Below are 25,651 nucleotides of genomic sequence, written 5' to 3' on the forward strand. Positions count from 1 at the left end.
TGCAGGGAAGGATGACATGGAGATGTGTGAGCTGAATCTTGAAGAGACAGGCCTGACTCGAAAGCGCGGTGCTGAGATTCTGCCAAGACAGTTCGAAGAAATCTGGGAGCGCTGTGGAGGCATCCAGTATCTCCAGAGTGCAATCGAGAGCAGGCAGGCCAGGCCCACGTATGCCACGGCCATGCTGCAGAATCTGTTCAAGTAGAAGGTGCACTACCCTTGCAGCTGGGAGGCCTTGCCGTGGCACTAGGTAGGGAGTGTGCCCCAGAGCTTGAACCCTTCCACGATCAAGTTAGGATTACTCACACAAAGTGAACAGATTTTACTAATCATGGCTTTTTGTTAAATCAAGGTTAATTATGGTAGTGACTTTGGGACCGAAAAATTGTTTTCCTGTATCCAGCTGTAACTGTTAGACCTCTCGTCATTGTGATACTTGTTACACTTGGACAGACTCTGACATCTCTCTTTCTTTGCCAACAGACTACCTTAAATCCATTTTAATTGTTCTCTAGGAAAAGAAGTTGGTTTTTTTTTTTTTTAATGCAGAATTCTTGCTTTTTAAGGAGGCCACAGTCCCATAAAACTGGAATAAAGAAAACTTAACTTCAGTTTTCTTACAAAAATCAAGGCACTTGGAATGATCAAGGCACCGGTGTTTTTTATCTGAAAGCTGTATCCTTCCTTACTCACTGTTTCAGAAATTCATGGAAATTTCCATCAAAGGTGGAAATCCGCCCCGCCCCCCACTGTTTCGCAACGTCTTAGTTTGAGTAAAGCAATTTACCTGAAGTTCTAGAATTCTGGAGAGAGCCTTGATGTGTCTGATACAATCTTTGATAGAGAAGGTACATAGTATTCTGCACAGATTTGCTCTGCTTTTCTCTCCCATTGTGTTGCTATAAGAATATGTTCTTACACTCCATGAACAGATAAAGGAAATTTCGATCATTTAAAGGCTTGAAAGTTTTGAGATACCTTTTGTTTCATTCAGAAAAAGAAGTAGGTGTTAGGAGGCGGTTTGGCTTAACTGACTGAGTTCAGACATTTCAGCTTCATCTCAGTTGCAGTTTTACATCAGAGTCTTGTCCAGGTTGTTTCATGTGACTTTAATCCAGTGTTCTGCTGCAAAACTCTCCTGGTTTTTTAAGAAAATTCCTATTGTCTTTTTTGGCCTTTGAGATTCTGGTAATTGTAGAGCTCTTTTATAAGCTTTGTAATTCAAAACCTTAGAAATTGCTTGTTTCATGTAACTGATAATTTAAAAAATGTTTTCGTTTGTGTGCTGTTTAGTTTTGATCAAATGTCAGCAGTTTCAAGCCTAATATTTCTAACTTTCATATTAGGAATTTGGAAACAGAAATACATCAAGGAGTTATGTTGGCATAGTCCTAAGGAGTCTTGTTTGTGTTTTAGAATAAAATTAGAAAATAAAATTATTCTCTGTACCTTTTTTCCCTGATGTTCAAAGACTCTAAACCTTTGAAATGAATTTCTGGTAATTTTTTTTTCTCCTAGAGAGAGCCACCTCAGTTAGGAAACTATTTCCCAGCTGACTAGATTAGAGCTTGTGAGCCAGACACTGTTTTCAGAATTGCTTCTCTCATAATGTGTCTTAGTGTAGAGATATTTATTTATTATGACACTGTGCAAATGATGGTCTTCTGTTAAAGAAATTAAATGGTCCTGTCTGTCCTGTTGAGAACGTTGATGTGATCATCCTTTGAAAGCTGTATTACTGCATAGACTCACCCACCCCTGGGTCATGCGGTCCCTGTGATTTGGTGACAGAAGGTCTGGTTACTGAAAATAAATGTCCTCTTCTTCCTCTTCTTATCACTTGGCTTTAACTGGTGTTTTTATTTGTACAGGATAGTGAATTAAAAGCTTTTTTTCTTAACTGGTAGCAAGTAGAGTCCTGGAAGAAAATTTAGTAACCAAATAGATTTTTAATGCCTGTGTCTTTAGTACTGTTTCCAGAAACAATTTTGTGTGTGTCCAAGATCCATGCAGGCATTTCGTCACATAGGTTAAATTATGGAAACGAGAGAACTTAAAGTTGTGAAGAATTTGTGGGAAATGTATCACAGTCCATGCCCATCTCAAGCACGGACTGGAACCTAGTGCTCTGAGAGCAGTTTACTTCTGTTTTTACAGCTCAGATCCTGTCCGAATCAAGTTTCTTTATGATGCCACAGATCATTATCTAGGCATTGGAAAGCTTTAGTTGCTCAAAGGGTTTGTGAAATGGGCCTGACCTTTATGCTCTTTGAATCACTGAAGGGTACAGAAAAAAGTTTAGCTAAGAAATAATAATTAAGAGTATTTTTTAAAAAAGAAATATATCACAGCAAAGCATTGTTACAGATCTTTATAGTGTTTTACTTTAATAGCTGATAAAATTATCGTCAGTCTTAAGCCTGAAGTCATTTTATTGCTAATTGTGTTACACAGCTGTCCTGGAACACATCTATTTTAAGTAGTCTCCTGAGTGAGTTCTGACTCCAGGAGACCTGCCCTAGTTCAGATAGACTTCCAGTCACCTCCATATAATAGCACCACCCACGCAGAAGCCCCTTTGCTGGAGAAGCCTAGGACCCTTCATCCTTTGAGGGAAATAGTGGAGGAAATAGTGGCGTTCTGAAAAATGTGGATGCAGCTTCTTGCAGTGTTCGCAGTCAAACCCAGAAATGCCAGATGAAAACTGGATGAATCAAATGTAAATTTAAATTTTAATCAGTCATTTTAATTGGGATATAAAATTAGAAGTTTAAACCAGCATACTCTACATTAAGAGCCAATTTTTCTTAATGCTTGTCTTGCTCAGTACCAGTTCCTTCCTTAGCATATGCTTTGTAAAGGTAGATGTCCATAAAATATTAAAACTGAGAAAACAGAAAGTTTCACATTCAACTATAGTGGAATTCCTAATTCATTAACACATTTAAGATACATATTGTGAGCTATGGGTAGGCTCGGAGAAAAAGTTTCTCTAATACTCACATGGTAAGAGAGAAGTGAGTTTTCTTAGTTGTGAGTCTGAGTAGATGGCACCGTCTCAAAGGATAACATGAGGAAGAAGTAAAAGAGTGCACTTAGGAGCCCAGGCCTGCACAAAAAACGTTCTATTGTAACTTACTTTCTGCGTCCTATAGTGACTTTTTATACAGCTTTCCAGCAACATAGTGAACCCTTTTGTAGAGAGCAAAACAGAAGATCATGTCAGATCACAAAAGAAAATAGCATCTTACGTGGAACCCAAGTGGTATTTGTGAAAACTTAGAGAATAGAAACTCACAGGCTCAAAGAATAATGAGGGTCTTGTAGTTTTATTAATTGGATTTTCAAACAGCTGTTTTCATTCACAGGTTATTGCAGTGGTTCTCAGGGGATCCAAATAGGGAGATCTTTGGTTTCTTCACCTGAACCACCTTGAGAGTACCAGATCAGTAGAATAAATAGTATTGGATGAATCAGTCAGTGAATTATCACAGTGTTAGTGCTAGACTTGACTGCTTTTACGTAAGAGGTTAACAGAGATCCAGACAGCTCGAGTAATTGAGTTCTAGACCGTGAAAGAGACATGCCTTCACCCCACTCGTGGAGCGTGCAATCAAAGCAAGCAGACTTCTTCGAGTAACCCCTGGGGGTTGGCAGAGGGTTGCTCCCCTGTCACTCCCCATCTTCAGAAGGGGTGGCAGCTCTTGTCTGTATCACATAACCACCAGTAACAATTACTGAGTATTTTCATTTCTCCTAGAAGATAAATTAACAAGGGAGAGGAGGGCAGAAGATACCTAAAGATTACAGTAAGGACAGGCAGGGGCAGGGGGCGGGGGCAGCTGTAACAGTAAGGAGAGAGAGGCACGGATGGGAGAGAAAGAACCGGGGTGCATCCTGAAGAGCTGCATGCCAGGCGGAAAGCATTGATGCGGTGTGGGGGGCCGAGCGCTCCTAGATCCTCCCCAAGTTGTAGCATGAGCTGTATGCAGTGCAAGAGCAGAACGCATGGCCCTGCTGAGCCCGGACCGAGACAGGCCTGGTGTATACATTCTTAGCATATAGAAATGGTATGCTGGGGAAGGCCAGTGGACATTCTGTGCGTAAGCCTTGTGGAAGGATGAAATAGAGATCCTTCGAGAGGTCAAGCCTACCCATTCCTGGACCAGATCTGGAGGACAGTGAAGTTCAGGTCAAATCAGTGTAGCCTTCCTTCCCCATGACTAGCCTAATGTATGTCATAGTCTTCAACAGGAGATAACCAGGAAAAAGTTCACATCAAAAAGAAAATCTTCAATCCTAACTTTTACCTGTACCGGACTCTCACCTTCAGATCCAAGCAGGTGTATTGGCTGTTTTCTTTTTGTTTTGAAAATTCAATGAATTATATCTGTTACTTAAGTTTTCCTTATTTCCTTAAGATGTGTATCTGACACTGTCCTAAATACTGATGTCCTGGAAATACAAATAATAAATGCTTTCTATGTAGAACTTCCTCTTGCTTCTTGTGCTTTTCATACAGTTGCAAGGTGTTGCAAAGTTGTAAATGGTGTTGCCATGTTGCCTCCAGGCCAGTGGAATAAACTGGAGAAGCGAGGGTCCAGTCACCGGACACTCTGTGCCAGGAGGCGAAGAAACAGGCAAGGAACCTGGGTAATTGGAAGGTCCTTGAGCTCTGACCCCAAACTTCTGGGTTCTCCCTCCAGGGAAAAGCAGGATCATATGTGAGCCACTTTGCCTAGATTAAAGAGAAACCAAATCTTGGCTGCCTTTCCCCAGACCCTCATCAGTCTCTTTGTGAGGTGACACAGGATATAAAAACTGGGGACCCAAAGAAGAGTCCTTCTCCCTGAGAGACAGCTGGTCTCTGAAGGCTGACTTGTGTGAAGCCTACCGTGATCCAGAAGGGTCTTCTGACGGCAGGGAGTCGGGCCAGCTTACCTCAGCAGCTCCTCTCTGAGCGGTTGGAAAAGACCAAAAAGTGGGTGATCCAAAGGGTGGGGGACATTTGCTTCCACAGGAGCCCTTCCCCACAGAAGCTGGAGTCTTGCCCACTTCTCTTTCCTTAGCCAAAGTGACATTCTCTGTAGTAGTTACAGCACAACTGACGTAGATGGGGAGGCCACGTTATGGGGAGGGAATGGCGTTAGATTTTCATTTCCTGTCTTGATGGAATTGGTCTTATATGCTTCTGGTTGGCCTGTCAGGCTTCTGACAAGCACATTTTCCTCTGGGGAGTTCCAAGGCCATGGAAATGAGCAGGTGCATGTTTGCCACCATCCTTGGCTTTGCAGCACTTTATCAGGACACACAAAGTCTCCGTCCCATATCATCACTCCTCACTTTGGGGAGGATTGGGATGAGAATAGGGGTGAAAGTTATTATGCCTTTGGAAGACAAATAGTGATTTTTTTCCCAAGGGTTTGCATGCTTAAAGTCATTGACCATAATCTATAAAGCAAATCCAGGAGATACCTAGTAAACACACATTATAAATCTATGGAGATATAGTACATATTTTATTGAAATTAAAGTTTTGCATCCAGTATAATTGATAGTTGAACATTTGAGAGAGAGATGGAGGAATTCACTTTTCATTAAATGCACCTTACAAACTGGCTGGACTAGAATACCTTGATGCCAGTCTACCTATGCACACACCACAGTTGGTGTCAAGGATTACCCAGTGAAGTTACCAAATTGTAGAAATATAGTTCATCCATGTTGGGAAAGAGGAATTAGTTATGTCACAATGTACAACCTCACTTTTTCCCCCCAATATAATATCTTCCTTTAAAATATGTCTATGCAGTTATAAGAAAAGTAGGATTTTTTCCATGGTATATATATCCCAGTTCTTCAAAGGAACAACCTAGGAATTATTGGCAGCAAAATTATCTACTGTGTAAGCAGCAATTTCTTACACGACTAGTATGCCTAAGAACTGAAGAGGTGTGTGAGTTACGGACACTGAAGTGTGGAGCATCTGTGTACTCACCACAGTTCATGTCCCATATGCATTCATTCTGAACCTCCTTGCATGCGTAATCTTTTATGTGCATCCTAACACGTGAAGAGCTCTATTCCCCGGTATATGGTCAGTCCCACCCCCCTGCCCCCAAATAATAAGTTGCACTTGTAGATGGTCGGTGAGCAATATTTTAAGGGCGGCTGGACAAAAACCTGGTCTGCTATCACCTTGACTGAAACACTGAGAAATAACCAAAATATTTAATATGTTTCACTGATTGTGTTTTGGGTTTTGATAATAAGCTGCTTTTTCTTCAGAATTTATTGGTCTTCAAGTATATAAGTCTTCTCTATTTGAAATGTGATGTTTTCTGGTTCTTAGTGTTGACTACATGCCTGGATTTTGATGACCAGTGGATATGCCTGCCTAGGTTTTCAGAAGTTTGAGAGAGTGAATCCAGTTTTCCTTGAGAAAGCAAATCATTTCTCTTGAGATAGATTAAACGATAATTTGTATACTTCCAGTTTTTAATTTCCTTCCCAATCTTGATAAATTCTTCATATCCTATAGTCCATAATTCAAATTTCTTTTCATAGTTACCTGGAAAATAAATATTTTTAAGAGATTAAGAAATGCCACCCAAGGTCAAACCAGTGATTCATTCTAATATTACCTCTGCTGGCAGATGAGATAATATGCTTGTCATTTGGGATATATTTTTTGAAAGGTGGGAGATGTCCTCCCCCCAAATATCTCTAACTTTACAACCTATTGAGAATGTATTCAATTTCTTCCTAAACTTTCTCAGACTGAATCAGTATCTCGAAGCAGGAGTGGCAAGTAGCTTGTGAATCAGTCACCATGTGCCCTTCCAAGCATTATTTTTCCAGACTGCTGCTTCATTTGAAATGTGGTTTCTGATTCTCCCTGGTCCTTCTGGATTCAGTTGGTGTACACTTCATCCAGGAGATTTTATTACCAGATCCTGTGTCCCGTTGTCATTTGATGGCCCAAGTCTGACCCTTTCCTGTCTTTTCAATGTTCTTTGTTTTAGGCAATAAAAATGGCACACATTATTCTTTGTGCACCCTTGGATATGTGTGTGTGTGGTGTGATGGCCTCAGCATCCTTCTTGACTGTATATGGACTGTATGATGAGTTTCAGTTGCAAGCTTTGTCATGTTTGTTTCCATTTAGCACTGTGTATATATATATATATATATATATATATATATATATATATATATAAAGAGAGAGAGAGAGAGACTTCAGGTGGACTGGGCAGGACACTGGCTGATTAACACTCATTTTTACCATAAAGATTAGGTATAATTTTTGAAACTAGGTTATTTTAGGCTATCAATTGTCCAAGGTATTTTTTGAAAAGTTATTTTAAAAGCTCTTATGCTAACTTGGTTATTAGATAGGTTATTTCCCTTTGTAAAATAAAATTATAGTAGAAAAAAAAAAGATTGAATGGATGAGTATCTTGAAAGAGACATCTAGAACACTGGAAGAAACCTTTATCTGAGGATGAACTTTTAGGAATTTTTGATGCTCGTTGTTCACAAATCTTGTTTCTCCTGCATATTTTTGTTTTAGTTGATTATTTGAAATAAGACATTTCACAAGATTTTATGTGTGTGTGTGTATGTATATATATATATATATATATATATATATATATATATATAATTACTCAACTCCAGGTATATAAATAATGATTATGAAAAAGTCAACCTGTTGAAATGCATTTGATAAACTGCATGTGTATTTTTATAAGAAAAGGTTAGAAATATAATATGCTTTTTTTTCCCCTGAAATCTTACTGTTGTGTCTACATATTTCAATTAGTGCCAGTCTCTGTCTATCCTTTTTGTACCAGGAATTGCCTTTTTCCCTCTTAAAACACAAAATTAAAAAGCCTGGCAAATAAAGGAAAAGTGTTTTTTCTTATCTTTATTTAAAATAGGAGTCAGGCCCTGAAATATTTTTAATTTCCTTCAGAATTCTAATTCAACAATTAAAACCAATATAAAAATACAGTCTTACCTTGTTATCTTGCTGACGTTGGAACTTTTTAACACCAGGTTCATACACTCGATTTTTAGATTGGTCTAGTGATCTACAAAAGAAAGCAAAAACAAGATATCCTGCTTCCTGGACTTACCAATATTAAGAGCAGCTACAGTTTTCTCATATGTTTTAAAATGATTATGACACGTGAAAACAGCATATTTTTTTGCAGGTGTCTTCCATTGGAGGTGGAGGAAACATGCTTCCTGCATTCCCCCACCCCCACTGAGTTTTGCCTTCCAGTTGGCTTACTATTCCATCAGCAGTGGTCTCAGAAGGATTGCACAAAGCTCTTGGGAAAGAGTGATGTTTATCTTGCAAGAAGTGGGGTTATTTTTGAACTCAAATTCTGACTTGTATTTGCTGAAAAACAACCCTGTAATAACATTTTGTCCATGCAATTTAAAAATGTAATGTATTTAAAATTTCTATGTGTATAGTTCCAGACTCATATATACGTGTCATATAATCTCTGATAATACTGTACACACATTTTGCACCTTGCTTTTTTTTCCTCTTTAAATTACAAAATGGGGAGAACTGTAAAGATGGCGGAGGAATAGGACGGGAAGACCACTTTCTCCCTCACAAATTCCTCAAAAGAACATTTCAACACTGAGCAAACTCCACAAAACAACTTCTGTAGGCTGGCAGAGGACATCAGGCAACCAGAAAAGCAGACCATTGTCTTCAAAAACAGATTTTTAATCTTTGCTCTTAGGTTTTTGTTGTCAATTTTGTACATTTAAAAACCCAAACTTCACTACCCCAGTTTACCTGAGAGCGAGATTACTGGCTTGACCACTCTCTCCTCCTTTGGACTCTCCTTTTTCTCCACCAGGTGGCCTCTGTCTCTTTTCTCCCCCATCTCTTCTCTATCCAACTCTGTGAATTGCTGTGTGTTCCAGACAGTGAAGAACACCTAAGGAACTGGTTACTGGCAGAATTTGTCTCTCTCCTTCTCATTCCTCTCTCTTCTCCTCCTGGTCACCTCTGTCTACTTCCTCCCTCTCCTCTTCCCCATATAACTCCGTAAATACCTCTGAGCGGTCCAGACTATAGAGCGCACATAAGGAAGTGACTACTGGCTAGCTTGCTCTCTCCTCTTTTGATCTCACCGCATCTCATTCTAGTTACCTCTAACTACCCCCTCCATCTTCTCTTCTCCTTGTAACTCAGTGAACCTCTCTGAGTGTCCCTCAATGTGGAGAAACTTTTCATCTTTAACCTAGATGTTTTATCATCGGTGCTGTATAGATGGAGAAGTCTAGAGGCTACTGTAAAAATAAAACTGAAAACCAGAAGCAGGAGGCTTAAATCCAAAGCCTGAAAACATTAGAGAACTCTTGAATTCAGGGAACATTAAGCAATAGGAGCTCATCAAATGCCTTCATACCTACACTGAAACCAAGCTCCACCCAAGGGCCAACAAGTTCCAAAACAAGACATACCACTCAAATTCTCCAGCAACACAGGAACACTCCCCTGAGCTTCAATATACAGGCAGCTCAAAATTATTCCAAAACCTTTGATGTCTCATAACCCATTACTGGTCACACCACTGCACTCCAGAGAGAAGAAACCTAGCTCCACCCACCAGAACTCCAACACAAGCCTCCCTAACCAGGAAACCTTGACAAGCCACTGATAGAACCCCACCCACAGTGAGGAAGCTCCATAATAAAGAGAACTCCACAAATTACCAGAATATAAAAAGGCCACCCCAAACGCAGCAATATAACCAAGATGAAGAGACAGAGGAATACTCAGCAGGTAAAGGAACAGGAGAGTTGCCCACCAAACCAAACAAAAGAGGAAGAAGTAGGGAATCTACCTGAGAAGGAATTCCGAATATTGATAGTGAAAATGATCCAAAATCTTGAAATCAAAATGGAATCACAGATAAATAGCCTAGAGACAAGGATTGAGAAGATGCAAGAAAGGTTTAACAAGGACCTAGAAGAAATAAAAAGAGTCAAAATATAATGAATAATGCAATAAATGAGATCAGAAACACTCTGGAGGCAACAAATAGTAGAATAACGGAGGCAGAAGATAGGATTAGTGAAATAGAAGATAGAATGGTAGAAATAAATGAATCAGAGAGGAAACAAGAAAAACGAATTAAAAGAAAGGAGGACAATCTCAGAGACCTCCAGGACAATATGAAACGCTCCAACATTCGAATTATAGGAATCCCAGAAGAAGAAGACAGAAAGAAAGATCATGAGAAAATCCTTGAGGAGATAATAGTTGAAAACTTCCCTAAAATGGGGAAGGAAATAATCACCCAAGTCCAAGAAACACAGAGAGTTCCAAATAGGATAAACCCAAGGCGAAACACCCCAAGACACATATTAATCAAATTAACAAAGATCAAACACAAAGAACAAATATTAAAAGCAGCAAGGGAAAAACAACAAATAACATACAAGGGGATTCCCATAAGGATAACAGCTGATCTTTCAATAGAAACTCTTCAGGCCAGGAGAGAATGGCAAGACATACTTAAAGTGATGAAAGACAATAACCTACAGCCCAGATTACTGTACCCAGCAAGGATCTCATTCAAATACGAAGGAGAAATCAAAAGCTTTCCAGACAAGCAAAGCTGAGAGAATTCAGCACCACCAAACCAGCTCTCCAACAAATTCTAAAGGATATTCTCTAGACAGGAAACACGAAAGGGTGTATAAACCCGAACCCAAAACAATAAAGTAAATGGTAATGGGATCATACTTATCAATAATTACCTTAAACGTAAATGGGTTGAACGCCCCAACCAAAAGGCAAAGACTGGCTGAATGGATACAAAAACAAGACCCCTCTATATGCTGCTTACAAGAGACCCACCTCAAAACAAGGGACACCTACAGACTGAAAGTGAAGGGCTGGAAAAAGATATACCACGCAAATAGAGACCAAAAGAAAGCAGGAGTGGCAATACTCATATCCGATAAAATAGACTTTAAAACAAAGGCTGTGAAAAGAGACAAAGAAGGACACTACATAATGATCAAAGGATCAATCCAAGAAGAAGATATAACAATTATATATGCACCCAATATAGGAGCACTGCGATATGTAAGACAAATGCTACCAAGTATGAAAGGGGAAATCAACAATAACACAATAATAGTGGGAGACTTTAATACCCCACTCACACCTATGGACAGATCAACTAAACAGAAAATTAACAAAGAAACGTGAACTTTAAATGATACATTAGATCAGTTAGACCTAATTGATATCTATAGGACATTTCACCCCAAAACAATGAATTTCACCTTTTTTTCAAGTGCTCATGGAACCTTCTCCAGGATAGATCACATCCTGGGCCATAAATCTAAACTTGATAAATTCAAAAAATCGAAATCATTCCAAGCATCTTTTCTGACCATAATGCATTAAGATTAGATCTCAATTACAGGAGAAAAACTATTAAAAATTCCAACATATGGAGGTTGAACAACACACTTCTGAATAACCAACAAATCACAGAAGAAATCAAAAAAGAAATAAAAATATGCATAGAAACTAATGATAATGAAAACACAACAACCCAAAACCTGTGGGACACTATAAAAGCAGTGCTAAGAGGAAAGTTCATAGCAATACAGGCATACCTCAAGAAATAAGAAAAAAGTCCAATAAATAACCTAACTCTACAACTAAAGCAACTAGAAAAGGAAGAATTGGAGAACCCCAGAGTTAGTAGAAGGAAAGACATCTTAAAAATTAGGGCAGAAATAAATGCAAAAGAAACAAAAGAGACCATAGGAAAAATCAACAAAGCCAAAAGCTGGTTCTTTGAAAGGATAAATAAAATTGACAAACCATTAGCCAGACTCATCAAGAAGCAAAGAGAAAAAATCAAATCAATAAAATTAGAAATGAAAATGGAGAGATCACAACAGACAACACAGAAATACAAAGAATCATAAGAGACTACTATCAGCAGTTGTATGCCAATAAAATGGACAACGTGGAAGAAATGGACAAATTCTTAGAAAAGTACAATTCTCCAAAACTGAACCAGGAAGAAATAGAAAATCTTAACAGACCCATCACAAGCACGGAAATTGAAACGGTAATCAGAAATCTTCCAGCAAACAAAAGCCCAGGTCCAGACGGCTTCACAGCTGAATTCTACCAAAATTTCGAGAAGAGCTAACACCTATCCTCCTCAAACTCTTCCAGAAAATTGCAGAGGAAGGTAAACTTCCAAACTCATCCTATGAGGCCACCATCACCCTAATACCAAAACCTGACAAAGATGTCACAAAAAAAGAAAACTACAGGCCAATATCACTGATGAACATAGATGCAAAAATCCTCAACAAAATTCTAGCAATCAGAATCCAACAACACATTAAAAAGATCATACACCATGACCAAGTGGGCTTTATCCCAGGGATGCAAGGATTCTTCAATATCTGCAAATCAATCAATGTAATTCACCACATTAACAAATTGAAAAATAAAAACCATATGATTATCTCAACAGATGCAGAGAAGGCCTTTGACAAAATTCAACATCCATTTATGATAAAAACTCTCCAGAAAGCAGGAATAGAAGGAACATACCTCAACATAATAAAAGCTATCTATGACAAACCCACAGCAAACATTATCCTCAATGGTGAAAAATTGAAAGCATTTCCCCTAAAGTCAGGAACAAGACAAGGGTGTCCACTTTCACCGCTACTATTCAACATAGTTCTGGAAGTTTTGGCCACAGCAATCAGAGCAGAAAAAGAAATAAAAGGAATCCAAATTGGAAAAGAAGAAGTAAAACTCTCACTGTTTGCAGATGATATGATCCTCTACATGGAAAACCCTAAAGACTCCACCAGTAAATTACTAGAGCTCATCAATGAATATAGTAAAGTTGCAGGATATAAAATCAACACACAGAAATCCCTTGCATTCCTATACACTAATAATGAGAAAGTAGAAAAAGAAATTGAGGAAACAATTCCATTCACCATTGCAACGAAAAGAATAAAATACTTAGGAATATATCTTCCTAAAGAAACTAAAGACCTATATATAGAAAACTATAAAACACTGATGAAAGAAATCAAAGAGGACACTAATAGATGGAGAAATATACCATGTTCATGGATCAGAAGACTCAATATAGTGAAAATGAGTATACTACCCAAAGCAATTTACAAATTCAATGCAATCCCTATCAAGCTACCAGGCACATTTTTCACAGAACTAGAACAAATAATTTCAAGATTTGTATGGAAATACAAAAAACCTCGAATAGCCAAAGCAATCTTGAGAAATAAGAATGGAACTGGAGGAATCAACTTGCCTGACTTCAGGCTCTACTACAAAGCCACAGTCATCAAGACAGTATGGTACTGGCACAAAGACAGACATATAGATCAATGGAACAAAATAGAAAGCCCAGAGATAAATCCACACACATATGGACACCTTATCTTTGACAAAGGAGGCAAGAATATACAATGGAGTAAAGACAATCTCTTTAACAAGTGGTGCTGGGAAAACTGGTCAACCACTTGTAAAAGAATGAAACTAGATCACTTTCTAACACCACACACAAAAATAAACTCAAAATGGATTAAAGATCTAAATGTAAGATCAGAAACTATAAAACGCCTAGAGGAGAACATAGGCAAAACACTCTCAGACATAAATCACAGCAGGATCCTCTATGATCCACCTCCCAGAATGCTGGAAATAAAAGCAAAAATAAACAAATGGGATCTAATTAAAATTAAAAGCTTCTGCACAACAAAGGAAACTATAAGCAAGGTGAAAAGACAGCCTTCTGAATGGGAGAAAATAATAGCAAATGAAGCAACTGACAAACAACTAATCTCAAAAATATACAAGCAACTTATGCAGCTCAACTCCAGAAAAATAAACGACCCAATCAAAAAATGGGCCAAAGAACTAAATAGACATTTCTCCAAAGAAGACATACAGATGGCTAACAAACACATGAAAAGATGCTCAACATCACTCATTATTAGAGAAATGCAAATCAAAACTACAATGAGGTACCACTTAACACCAGTCAGAATGGCTGCGATCCAAAAATCTGCAAGCAATAAATGCTGGAGAGGGTGTGGAGAAAAGGGAACCCTCCTACACTGTTGGTGGGAATGCAAACTAGTACAGCCACTATGGAGAACAGTGTGGAGATTCCTTAAAAAATTGCAAATAGAACTACCTTATGACCCAGCAATCCCACTTCTGGGCATACACACCGAGGAAACCAGAATTGAAAGAGACACATGTACCCCAATGTTCATCGCAGCACTGTTTATAATAGCCAGGACATGGAAACAACCTAGATGTCCATCAGCAGATGAATGGATAAGAAAGCTGTGGTACATATACACAATGGAGTATTACTCAGCCGTTAAAAAGAATTCATTTGAATCAGTTCTGTTGAGATGGATGAAACTGGAGCCGATTATACAGAGTGAAGTAAGCCAGAAAGAAAAACACCAATACAGTATACTAACACATATATATGGAATTTAGGAAGATGGCAATGACGACCCTGTATGCAAGACAGGGAAAGAGACACAGATGTGTATAACGGACTTTTGGACTCAGAGGGAGAGGGAGAGGGTGGGATGATTTGGGAGAATGCCATTCTAACATGTATACTATCATGTGAATTGAATCGCCAGTCTATGTCTGACGCAGGATGCAGCATGCTTGGGGCTGGTGCATGGGGATGACCCAGAAAGATGTTATGGGGAGGGAGGTGGGAGGGGGGTTCATGTTTGGGAATGCATGTAAGAATTAAAGATTTTAAAATTAAAAAAAAAAAAAAAGAAAATGGAGAGATCACAACAGACAACACAGAAATACAAAGAATCATAAGAGACTACTATCAGCAGTTGTATGCCAATAAAATGGACAACGTGGAAGAAATGGACAAATTCTTAGAAAAGTACAATTCTCCAAAACTGAACCAGGAAGAAATAGAAAATCTTAACAGACCCATCACAAGCACGGAAATTGAAACGGTAATCAGAAATCTTCCAGCAAACAAAAGCCCAGGTCCAGACGGCTTCACAGCTGAATTCTACCAAAATTTCGAGAAGAGCTAACATCTATCCTCCTCAAACTCTTCCAGAAAATTGCAGAGGAAGGTAAACTTCCAAACTCATCCTATGAGGCCACCATCACCCTAATACCAAAACCTGACAAAGATGTCACAAAAAAAGAAAACTACAGGCCAATATCACTGATGAACATAGATGCAAAAATCCTCAACAAAATTCTAGCAATCAGAATCCAACAACACATTAAAAAGATCATACACCATGACCAAGTGGGCTTTATCCCAGGGATGCAAGGATTCTTCAATATCCGCAAATCAATCAATGTAATTCACCACATTAACAAATTGAAAAATAACCATATGATTATCTCAACAGATGCAGAGAAGGCCTTTGACAAAATTCAACATCCATTTATGATAAAAACTCTCCAGAAAGCAGGAATAGAAGGAACATACCTCAACATAATAAAAGCTATCTATGACAAACCCACAGCAAACATTATCCTCAATGGTGAAAAATTGAAAGCATTTCCCCTAAAGTCAGGAACAAGACAAGGGTGTCCACTTTCACCGCTACTATTCAACATAGTTCTGGAAGTTTTGGCCACAGCAATCAGAGCAGAAAAAGAAATAAAAGGAATCCAAATTGGAAAAGAAGAAGTAAAACTCTCACTGTTTGCAGATGACATGATCCTCTACATGGAAAGCCCTAAAGACTCCACCAGAAAATTACTAGAGCTCATCAATGAATATAGTAAAGTTGCAGGATATAAAATCAACACACAGAAATCCCTTGCATTCCTATACACTAATAATGAGAAAGTAGAAAAAGAAATTAAGGAAACAATTCCATTCACCATTGCAACGAAAAGAATAAAATGCTTTGGAATATATCTACCTAAAGAAACTAAAGACCTATATATAGAAAACTATAAAACACTGATGAAAGAAATCAAAGAGGACACTAATAGATGGAGAAATATACCATGTTCATGGATCGGAAGAATCAATATAGTGAAAATGAGTATACTACCCGAAGCAATTTACAAATTCAATGCAATCCCTATCAAGCTACCAGGCACATTTTTCACAGAACTAGAACAAATAATTTCAAGATTTGTATGGAAATACAAAAAACCTCGAATAGCCAAAGCAATCTTGAGAAAGAAGAATGGAACTGGAGGAATCAACTTGCCTGACTTCAGGCTCTACTACAAAGCCACAGTCATCAAAACAGTATGGTACTGGCACAAAGACAGACACATAGATCAATGGAACAAAATAGAAAGCCCAGAGATAAATCCACACACATATGGACACCTTCTCTTTGACAAAGGAGGCAAGAATATACAATGGAGTAAAGACAATCTCTTTAACAAGTGGTGCTGGGAAAACTGGTCAACCACTTGTAAAAGAATGAAACTAGATCACTTTCTAACACCGCACACAAAAATAAACTCAAAATGGTTTAAAGATCTAAATGTAAGACCAGAAACTATAAAACTCCTAGAGGAGAACATAGGCAAAACACTCTCAGACATAAATCACAGCAGGATCCTCTATGATCCACCTCCCAGAATGCTGGAAATAAAAGCAAAAATAAACAAATGGGATCTAATTAAAATTAAAAGCTTCTGCACAACAAAGGAAAATATAAGCAAGGTGAAAAGACAGCCTTCTGAATGGGAGAAAATAATAGCAAATGAAGCAACTGACAAACAACTAATCTCAAAAATATACAAGCAACTTATGCAGCTCAACTCCAGTAAAATAAACGACCCAATCAAAAAATGGGCCAAAGAACTAAATAGACATTTCTCCAAAGAAGACATATGGATGGCTAACAAACACATGAAAAGATGCTCAACATCACTCATTATTAGAGAAATGCAAATCAAAACCACAATGAGGTACCACTTCACACCAGTCAGAATGGCTGCGATCCAAAAATCTGCAAGCAATAAATGCTGGAGAGGGTGTGGAGAAAAGGGAACCCTCCTACACTGTTGGTGGGAATGCAAACTAGTACAGCCACTATGGAGAACAGTGTGGAGATTCCTTAAAAAATTGCAAATAGAACTACCTTATGACCCAGCAATCCCACTTCTGGGCATACACACCGAGGAAACCAGAATTGAAAGAGACACATGTACCCCAATGTTCATCGCAGCACTGTTTATAATAGCCAGGACATGGAAACAACCTAGATGTCCATCGGCAGATGAATGGATAAGAAAGCTGTGGTACATATACACAATGGAGTATTACTCAGCCGTTAAAAAGAATTCATTTGAATCAGTTCTGATGAGATGGATGAAACTGGAGCCGATTATACAGAGTGAAGTAAGCCAGAAAGAAAAACACCAATACAGTATACTAACACAAATATATGGAATTTAGGAAGATGGCAATGACTACCCTGTATGCAAGACAGGGAAAGAGACACAGATGTGTATAGTGGACTTTTGGACTCAGAGGGAGAGGGAGAGGGTGGGATGATTTGGGAGAATGCCATTCTAACATGTATACTATCATGTGAATTGAATCGCCAGTCTATGTCTGACGCAGGATGCAGCATGCTTGGGGCTGGTGCGTGGGGATGACCCAGAAAGATGTTATGGGGAGGGAGGTGGGAGGGGGGTTCATGTTTGGGAATACATGTAAGAATTAAAGATTTTAAAATTTAAAAAATAAAAAACTAGAAATAGTCAATGTCAGTAAGTGACATTTTAACAGAAAAAAATAAATAAATAAATAAAATTAAAAGCTTCTGCACAACAAAGGAAAATATAAGCAAGGTGAAAAGACAGCCTTCAGAATGGGAGAAAATAATAGCAAATGAAGCAACTGACAAACAACTAATCTCAAAAATACACAAGCAACTCATGCAGCTCAATTCCAGAAAAATAAACGACCCAATCAAAAAATGGGCCAAAGAACTAAATAGACATTTCTCCAAAGAAGACATACAGATGGCTAACAAACACATGAAAAGGTGCTCAACATCACTCATTATCAGAGAAATGCAAATCAAAACCACAATGAGATACCACTTCACACCAGTCAGAATGGCTGCGATCCAAAAATCTGCAAGCAATAAATGCTGGAGAGGGTGTGGAGAAAAGGGAACCCTCCTACTGTTGGTGGGAATGCAAACTAGTACAGCCACTATGGAGAACAGTGTGGAGATTCCTTAAAAAATTGCAAATAGTACTACCTTATGACCCAGCAATCCCACTGCTGGGCATACACACCGAGGAAACCAGTATTGAAAGACACACATGTACCCCAATGTTCATCGCAGCACTGTTTATAATAGCCAGGACATGGAAGCAACCTAGATGTCCATCAGCAGATGAATGGATAAGAAAGCTGTGGTACATATACACAATGGAGTATTACTCAGCCATTAAAAAGAATTCATTTGAATCAGTTCTGATGAGATGGATGAAACTGGAGCCGATTATACAGAGTGAAGTAAGCCAGAAAGAAAAACACCAATACAGTATACTAACACATATATATGGAATTTAGAAAGATGGCAATGACGACCCTGTATGCAAGACAGGAAAAAAGATACAGCTGTGTATAACGGACTTTTGGACTCAGAGGGAGAGGGAGAGGGTGGGATGATTTGGGAGAATGGCATTGTAACATGTATACTATCATGTAAGAATCGAATCGCCAGTCTATGTCCGACTCAGAATTCAGCATGCTTGGGGCTGACCCACAGAGATGTTATGGGGAGGGAGGTGGGAGGGGGTTCATGTTTGGGAACACATGTAAGAATTAAAGATTTTCAAATTTAAAAAATAAAAAACTAAAAAAAAAGAAATTTAAAGGAATAAAGATGGGAAAGTAAAATAAAACAAAATAAAACTTAGCTTAAAAAAAATAAATTACAAAATGAGTGTGGTATTTATGAGATGTTTTCTGATGTATATTTCCTTATCAGTATACTCCTTCCCTTCTGTCAATATTCTCTCCAGTATAATTTCAGGGAAAGGGGAAAGGCGGGAGACCCTGTCCCTGTCCTTGTGTTTGATTGGAAGAAAGTGGAAAACTGAGATGGATGGTTTGAAGAGGATGAGTATCAAGTTCCTGGTTCTTCCTCCTGACTCCAGCTAAGGTAGCATTTTTGGTTCATATTTGCCCTAGCTGGGCAAATTGGAGGCTCTGAGAAAACCAAGGATCAGGCAGATATTGGCGTCAGGACTAAGAGGTCACCACTGAGGGGACCATGGCAATAGAAACTTCTCAAAGGATCTTGTAAGACAAGGAGAGCCGCCTCCCTCTGCCATACATCCAGATACCACCTGGGAGGAGAGGGGAGTAGGGAGGACCTGTGAGCTGGGCTGTATATCCCAAGGGAGCTGAGTCGCCTTAAATGATTATTTAAACTATTAATCAAATGCAGTTTTATAAACTAGATTGGAGTATATTAAACTCTAAGCTCTCCCTCTCATATTTCCCCCCACACCTCCATTATCCAGTTGAGAAAGGGTTCAAAAGGGAGTTAGGAATAGCTTATAAAGGGGGAAAATCTTTAATTCGTAAGAATTAAAGATTTTAAAAAAAATAAATAAATAAAATCTAAATAGTAAAAAAATAAAAAAATAAAAAAAAATAAAGGGGGAAAAAAAAATGGACCTTCCCCCGCCCCACCCTATTTGAGGTATAGTATGTGAGTAAACTTATGATCTTGCTGTAGTTGAAACATTACTTCCATATTATTAAAACCTCCTCATAAATGTCACTTTTTACCACCATGTACTTAATCTGGCCCCTATATTTGGAAAGGTTTTCATTGTTATAATGTCATAGTGAACATGTTAGGCCCTACTGAAGGACAAAGTGGAAAAGTTTAATTTGGAAGAGGGAAAACCATGTATAGTTCACTCTGTTAGATGTAGATTTGCATGTTCACTCCATTTATAATGGTAATTGTGATTAATAAAAGTCAAGCTCATCAGGCCAAAAAAAGAGACCTTGGAAAATGGAAATTTTGTTTATTCTGGAGAGCAGTTTGCCATGTTGCTAGCACAACTGATTCTATGTATAAAAATTGAAACTCGAAGGAAATGAAAAATGTATGGTCTATGTTCATAAATACTGAACGCAGGAAACGAACTGGAAGAAAAAGGTGAAAATACAGCAAATGACAATGACTCAGCACTAGAATGAAGCCCTGAACCAGGTGCAAACATGTGCTGTGTGTCAGGGGCCTCCTCTTCCCAGCAGGGCCCTGGCCTTCAGTACACCCTCCTCATCTCTTTGTTCACTTTCAGGTGGAATAACAAAAATGCAACCAAGTGTACGGTTCTTTAGAGCATGCTGCTTTCAAAGCTGTTAACACTCAGTGTCCTCAGCTGATTTCCCTCTGAGATTAGTTGTAAGCTCCAGGTAGGGAATCAATGTTTCCTCACAGGGCTGCCCTTTGTTGATAATCGTCACACAGCATGGAGCAGCTGACACCCAGGAGCATCTAAGGTATTGCTTACCAAACCCACGAATTTATTCTTCTTGTCCTCATTTTAAGATGAGACATTGAGGCTTAAAGTGGGGAAATGTAGCTTAAGGTCACAACTAGTTTGGGTAGAGCTTAAACTTGGAACTTGGGACTAACTTTAAAGCCTCCAATCTCTTTTTCTTCCAGCTTAACTGAGATATAATTGACATCAGCTTTGTATAAGTTTAAGGTGTAGAGATGTTTTGACTTACATACATCATGAAATGATGACCATGATAATTTTAATGAACATACATCATCTTGGGTAGAAGACAAAATTAAAGAAATAGAAAAAAATATATTTTTCCTTGTGATGAGAACTCAGTATTCTCTTAACTTTTCATTTATAATGTCACAGCAGTGCTAATTATACATTACTGTCATAGTGCTTATCTATTTCATAACTGGAAGTTTGTAACTTTTGACCACCTTCATCAAATACCCCCTAGCCCAGATCCTGCCTCTGGTAACCACAAATCTCATCTTTCTGTGAGTTTGTTTGTTTTTGAAGTATAACTGACCTGCAATACTGTTATTTCCTGTTATACAACACCGTGATTCAAGATTTCTGTACATTTCAAAATGATCAACACGGTGTGTCTAGCTGCAGCGTGTCACCCTATATACATTTATTACAGTTATTGACGATATTCCTCACACTCCACATTTCATACCCATGACGTTTATTTTGCAACAGGAAGTTTGTACCTTACCTGTGTGCTTGAGTCCAGGCTTCCCATAGCCCACCTGTTAGTCCCAGCCATCTTCCAACCAGCCAGGCGGCTTGTCTCCCCCATGTAGGACCCCAGGACTGGGGCGTCAGATCCGGAGCTCTCACTGTGGGCCACCCAGGGAGGGTGTCTACTGGTGTAATCTCCCCTTTCCACTGAGCTCCCCTCCAGGAACACAGGTCTGGACCTGATCGCTTTTCTTCATTTCCTACCTGATGCCATGTGGATCTTTCTCATAGCCTTGGTTGTACAGGCATCTTTCTGCCAGTTTCCAGTTATTTTTCAGGGAGAACTGTTCCATGTATAGATATATTTTTGATGTGTTCATGGGGGGATTTGTTCATGGCTCATGTCCTCCTATCCCACCATCTTATATAAAGTAATTATTGACGGTGAAAGTGTGAGTGAAGTCGCTCAGTCGTGTCCGACTCCTTGTGACCCCATGGACTGTAGCCCACCAGGCTCCTCCCTCCATGGGATTCTCCAGGCAAGAGTACTGGAGTGGGTTGCCATTTCCTTCTCCAGGGATTGGGGGTTTGTTTTTGTAGTTCTTTTTTTTTTCTTTCACTCTCTTCCTTTCTGATTTATTATCTTTAGTGTTATATTTGAATTTATTTTCTCCTTTTTTGTGTATCTATTATAGATTTTTGGTTTGTGCATACCATGAGATATCATTTAGATAATATATAATAAATAAATATGATGTATATAAAGTAATCATACATATAATTATTTTAAGTTGCTGATCTCTTAAATTCATTTGCACTTTAACAACCCAGCATTTTTACTCCCCTAGATCATGTTTTACACACTTTTGTATATTTCTAAACTACTTACTGTGAATGTAGATGATTTTACTGCTTTTGTCTTTAACCTCCCTATTAGCTTGATATGTGGTTGATTTATTAACTTTACTATATATGAATATTTGCTTGTAACAAAAAGAGTTTCTTTCTTTCATAATTTTCATATTTCTAGTTGTGGAAATTTGTGCTTGGTAACATCCTTTTAACATTTCTTGTAAAACTAGTTTGGTGGTGCTGAATTCTTTTGGCTTTTTCTTGTCTGTAAAATTTTGATCTCTCCATAAAATGTGAACGAAAGCCTTGCTGGGTAGGGTACTCTGGGTTGTATGTTTTTCCCTTTTATCACTTGAAATATGTCATGCCCCTCCATTCTGGCCTGCCGCGCTTCTGGTGAAAAGTCAGCTGACAGCCTTACCTTCTTGTCGCTTTTCCCTTGGTGCTTTTAATGTTCTTTTCCTCTTCAATTTTTGCCATTTTAATTGCAGCGTGTCTTAGTGCGGTCCTCTGTGGACTGTTCCTGTTTGTGCTTCCTGGACCTGGGTGTCTGTTTCCTTTCCCAGGTTGAGGAAGTTTTCAACTCTCATGTATTCAAATATGTCCTTTTCCTCTTCATCTCTCCTCTCCTTCTGGGACCCTTATGGGCTTGATGTTGTCTCGGAGGTCTCTAAATCTGTCATCATTTTTTTTTTTTTTTGGCTCAGCTTCAGGGATTTCTAAATCTCTGTCTTCCAGTTCACTCTGTATCATCTAATCTACTATTCTTTCTAGTGTATTTTTTTAAAATTTCAGTTATTGTATTCTTCATCTCTGGTGCTTGTTTATATTTCTCACTTTGTTAAAAGCTTTTAACTTCTCACTTTATTCATCCACTCTTCTTCCAAATCCTTTGAACGTCTTTGCAATCATTACCTTGAGCTCCTTATTGGGTAAATTGTTTATCTCCACTTCACTTAGTTCTCTCAGGGTCTTATCTGGTACCTTTGGAGCATATTCTTCTGCTTAATTTGCTGCTTTCATTTCTGTGTATTTGATTTGTTGGTTACATTTCCTAACCTTGAAGAAGTGGCCTTTTGTAGGAGATGTCCTGTGCATCCAAGTGGTGCACTCCCCGCTGGTCACCAGAGCTACACGCTCTAGACACGCCCTTTGCGTGTGCAGCATTGGTTCTTCTGTTGTGCCCGGCTGACTGCTGTGGATGGCCTGGTAGATGTGCCTGGTCCTGGTCTATTTGGTTGCCAAACCCTGACCTGTGCGGAGGCTACTGGTCACTTGTGGGTGGGACCAGGTCATTAGGTGGCTGACTACATGGCCCTGATGGGTGACAAGCTTAGCACTAGGTCACTGGTGGGTGGAACCTGGCTCTAGGGTGGGTTGTTACAGAGCCAGTGGTCCAGGATCCAGTGTTAGCCTGCTGGTAGGCAGAGCCAGTTCCTAATGTGGCTGGCCTGGGGATCTAGGATGTTCTAAAAGAGGTGTTGGCCCACCCATGAGTAGGGCAGCTGATTGAGGGCTCCAAGGTGTCTCAGACCTGGAGGCAGCTTGCTGATAGAGGGGCCTGTGGCCCAGGGAGATCTTCGGGCTGGTGCCTACCCACTGGGCGGTGAATCCAGGTTCCAGGGTCTCTGACTAAAGGCTCTGGGGATCCTGGAGTTGATAGCCCACTGGTGGGTGAGGCTTTGCCCCGGGCTCTCAGAATGGCTAGGGGCTCAGGAGCTCCCAGGCAGCCAGTCTGCAGCTTGGTGTGGCTGTGCCCCCACCCATCTACGCTTCATGTGTCATCTGATCCTCAAATAAGTAAATTGCCAGAGTCACACGAATGATGCATCTTGTGAGGGACAGAAATAACTGATGAGACAAAGAGCAGGTGGTAGGGGTCCAGGAGAGATGCTCAGAGCACCACTGGGCTCTGATTTTTCTTCAGTGAGAATCTGTCTGAAGCAGCTCATGGGGGCAGTGGGGTTTACCTTCATGCTGAGGATATAATGCTGCTGCTGCTGTTGCTGCTAAGTTGCTTCAGTCGTGTCTGACTCTGTGCGACCCCATAGATGGCAGCCCACCAGGCTCCTCTTTCCCCGGGATTCTCCAGGCAGGACTACAGGAGTGGGTTACCATTTCCTTCTCCAGTGCATGCATGCAGGCTAAGTCTCTTCAGTCGTGTCTGACTCTGTGCAACTCCATGGAGAGCAGCCCACCAGATTCCTCTGTCCATGGAATCCTCTAGGCAAGAATACTGGAGTGGGTTGCCATTTCCTTCTCCAGAGGATATAATACTCAGGGCTTAATACTTCACATTTGAAAAGGGATCTTTAATCAGAGTTGGAAAGAGTAGAACTGAGGGGATGTGGCAGATTTCTCTTCTCCACCCCCCGAAGAAATTGAGTTTCTCTTCATTCTTCTGGTGTCCTTTCCTCCAACTCTCCTTCTCTCTCCCTCCCTTCCTATCTGTTGGGCTTCCCCGGTGGCTTAGACAGTGAAGAATCTGTCTGCAATATGGGAGACCTGGGTTTGATCCCTGGGTGGGGAAGATCCCCTGGAGAAGGAAACGGCCATCCTCTGTAGTGTTCTTGCCTGGAGAATCCCATGGACAGAGGAGCCTGGCAGGCTACAGTCCATGGGGCCCTTCTCCCTCCCTCCCTAGCTATTACCCAGCATCTAACACGGCAACGAGCACATGGGTACTCAAACATGTTGCTGAATTGAACTGGTGTAAGGGGCACCTTCTTCCTGTGTGACTGCATTTTGGGGTCCCTGTCAGCCCCCAGAGGCAGGCACAGGTGGAGGCAGCAGAGGCAGCAAAGCTTCCTGAGAGCTTTCCAGATCGCCGTATGCTTTGCTCTGCTGACCTCATTCATAACCACCCAGAAAGCAGTCTTTCTTCCTCCAGAAGAAGGGTGACTAAAATGACAAATTGTATAGCCATCTGAAACAGGAAATAAGGTTGCCTAAGTAGAAATCATAGTCATTGTTGGTAAAGGGCATGGGCAACCCCTTTCTCTTCCACATCTTATCAGGGCCTTGCTCGTTACTCTCTCTTCCTTTCCTCCCCCTTTCATTTTATGTTACGCAGGTGAAACAGGAACATATTCACATAACTAAAAACTGTGGACCACAAATCTGCTCCTCTCCATTGTGAAGTGGAATGATAGTTAAGTGAACCTATTAGTCCACATATTTGCGATGATTTTAAAAGCACGTTGTATTTACTTCCTGACCCCTTGCCCAGTCCCCATCTCTCCGAGAGAGAGAAGCTTCATCTAAATTATTTCATCTGATTGATGCTTGTCATTTGTCTGTCTCCGGTATTCCTTTGGAAAAGGTGTATGGATTCATTACATATTCCAATGTATCGTCCATAGATTACAAGATAAAGTCAAGCTGATACTTTTTAAGCTGACCTGTCTCTATACTGAGAAATGTCTCTCAATAGTAGGCTTCCCTCCTGGCTCAGATGGTAAAGCGTCTGCCTGCAATGCAGGAGACGTGTGTTCGATCCCT

The 25,651-nt window shown here is 39.7% G+C and overlaps 2 protein-coding genes across 3 annotated transcripts in view; one reads left to right on the top strand and one right to left on the bottom strand.

The window, feature by feature from the left end:
- The window catches only part of MYO6 (myosin VI), a 160,281-nt gene extending 155,786 nt beyond the window's left edge, over positions 1-4,495 (top strand). For both annotated transcript variants that reach the window (XM_027972293.3, XM_060419368.1), the window contains exon 36: positions 6-4,495. In XM_027972293.3, coding sequence (XP_027828094.1) covers positions 6-205 — 200 coding nt within the window. In that variant the 3' untranslated portion in view covers positions 206-4,495. The remainder of the gene's footprint in view (positions 1-5) is intronic.
- IMPG1 (interphotoreceptor matrix proteoglycan 1) overlaps positions 1,386-25,651 on the bottom strand; it is a 131,892-nt gene continuing 107,626 nt past the window's right edge. The window contains 3 exon segments of the mRNA XM_027972730.3: positions 1,386-6,524; positions 6,527-6,571; positions 8,002-8,096. Coding sequence (XP_027828531.2) covers positions 6,499-6,524; positions 6,527-6,571; positions 8,002-8,096 — 166 coding nt within the window. The 3' untranslated portion in view covers positions 1,386-6,498.

This window comes from Ovis aries, chromosome 8 (assembly GCF_016772045.2).
Source record: "Ovis aries strain OAR_USU_Benz2616 breed Rambouillet chromosome 8, ARS-UI_Ramb_v3.0, whole genome shotgun sequence".
Classification (NCBI taxonomy): Eukaryota; Metazoa; Chordata; class Mammalia; order Artiodactyla; family Bovidae; genus Ovis; species Ovis aries.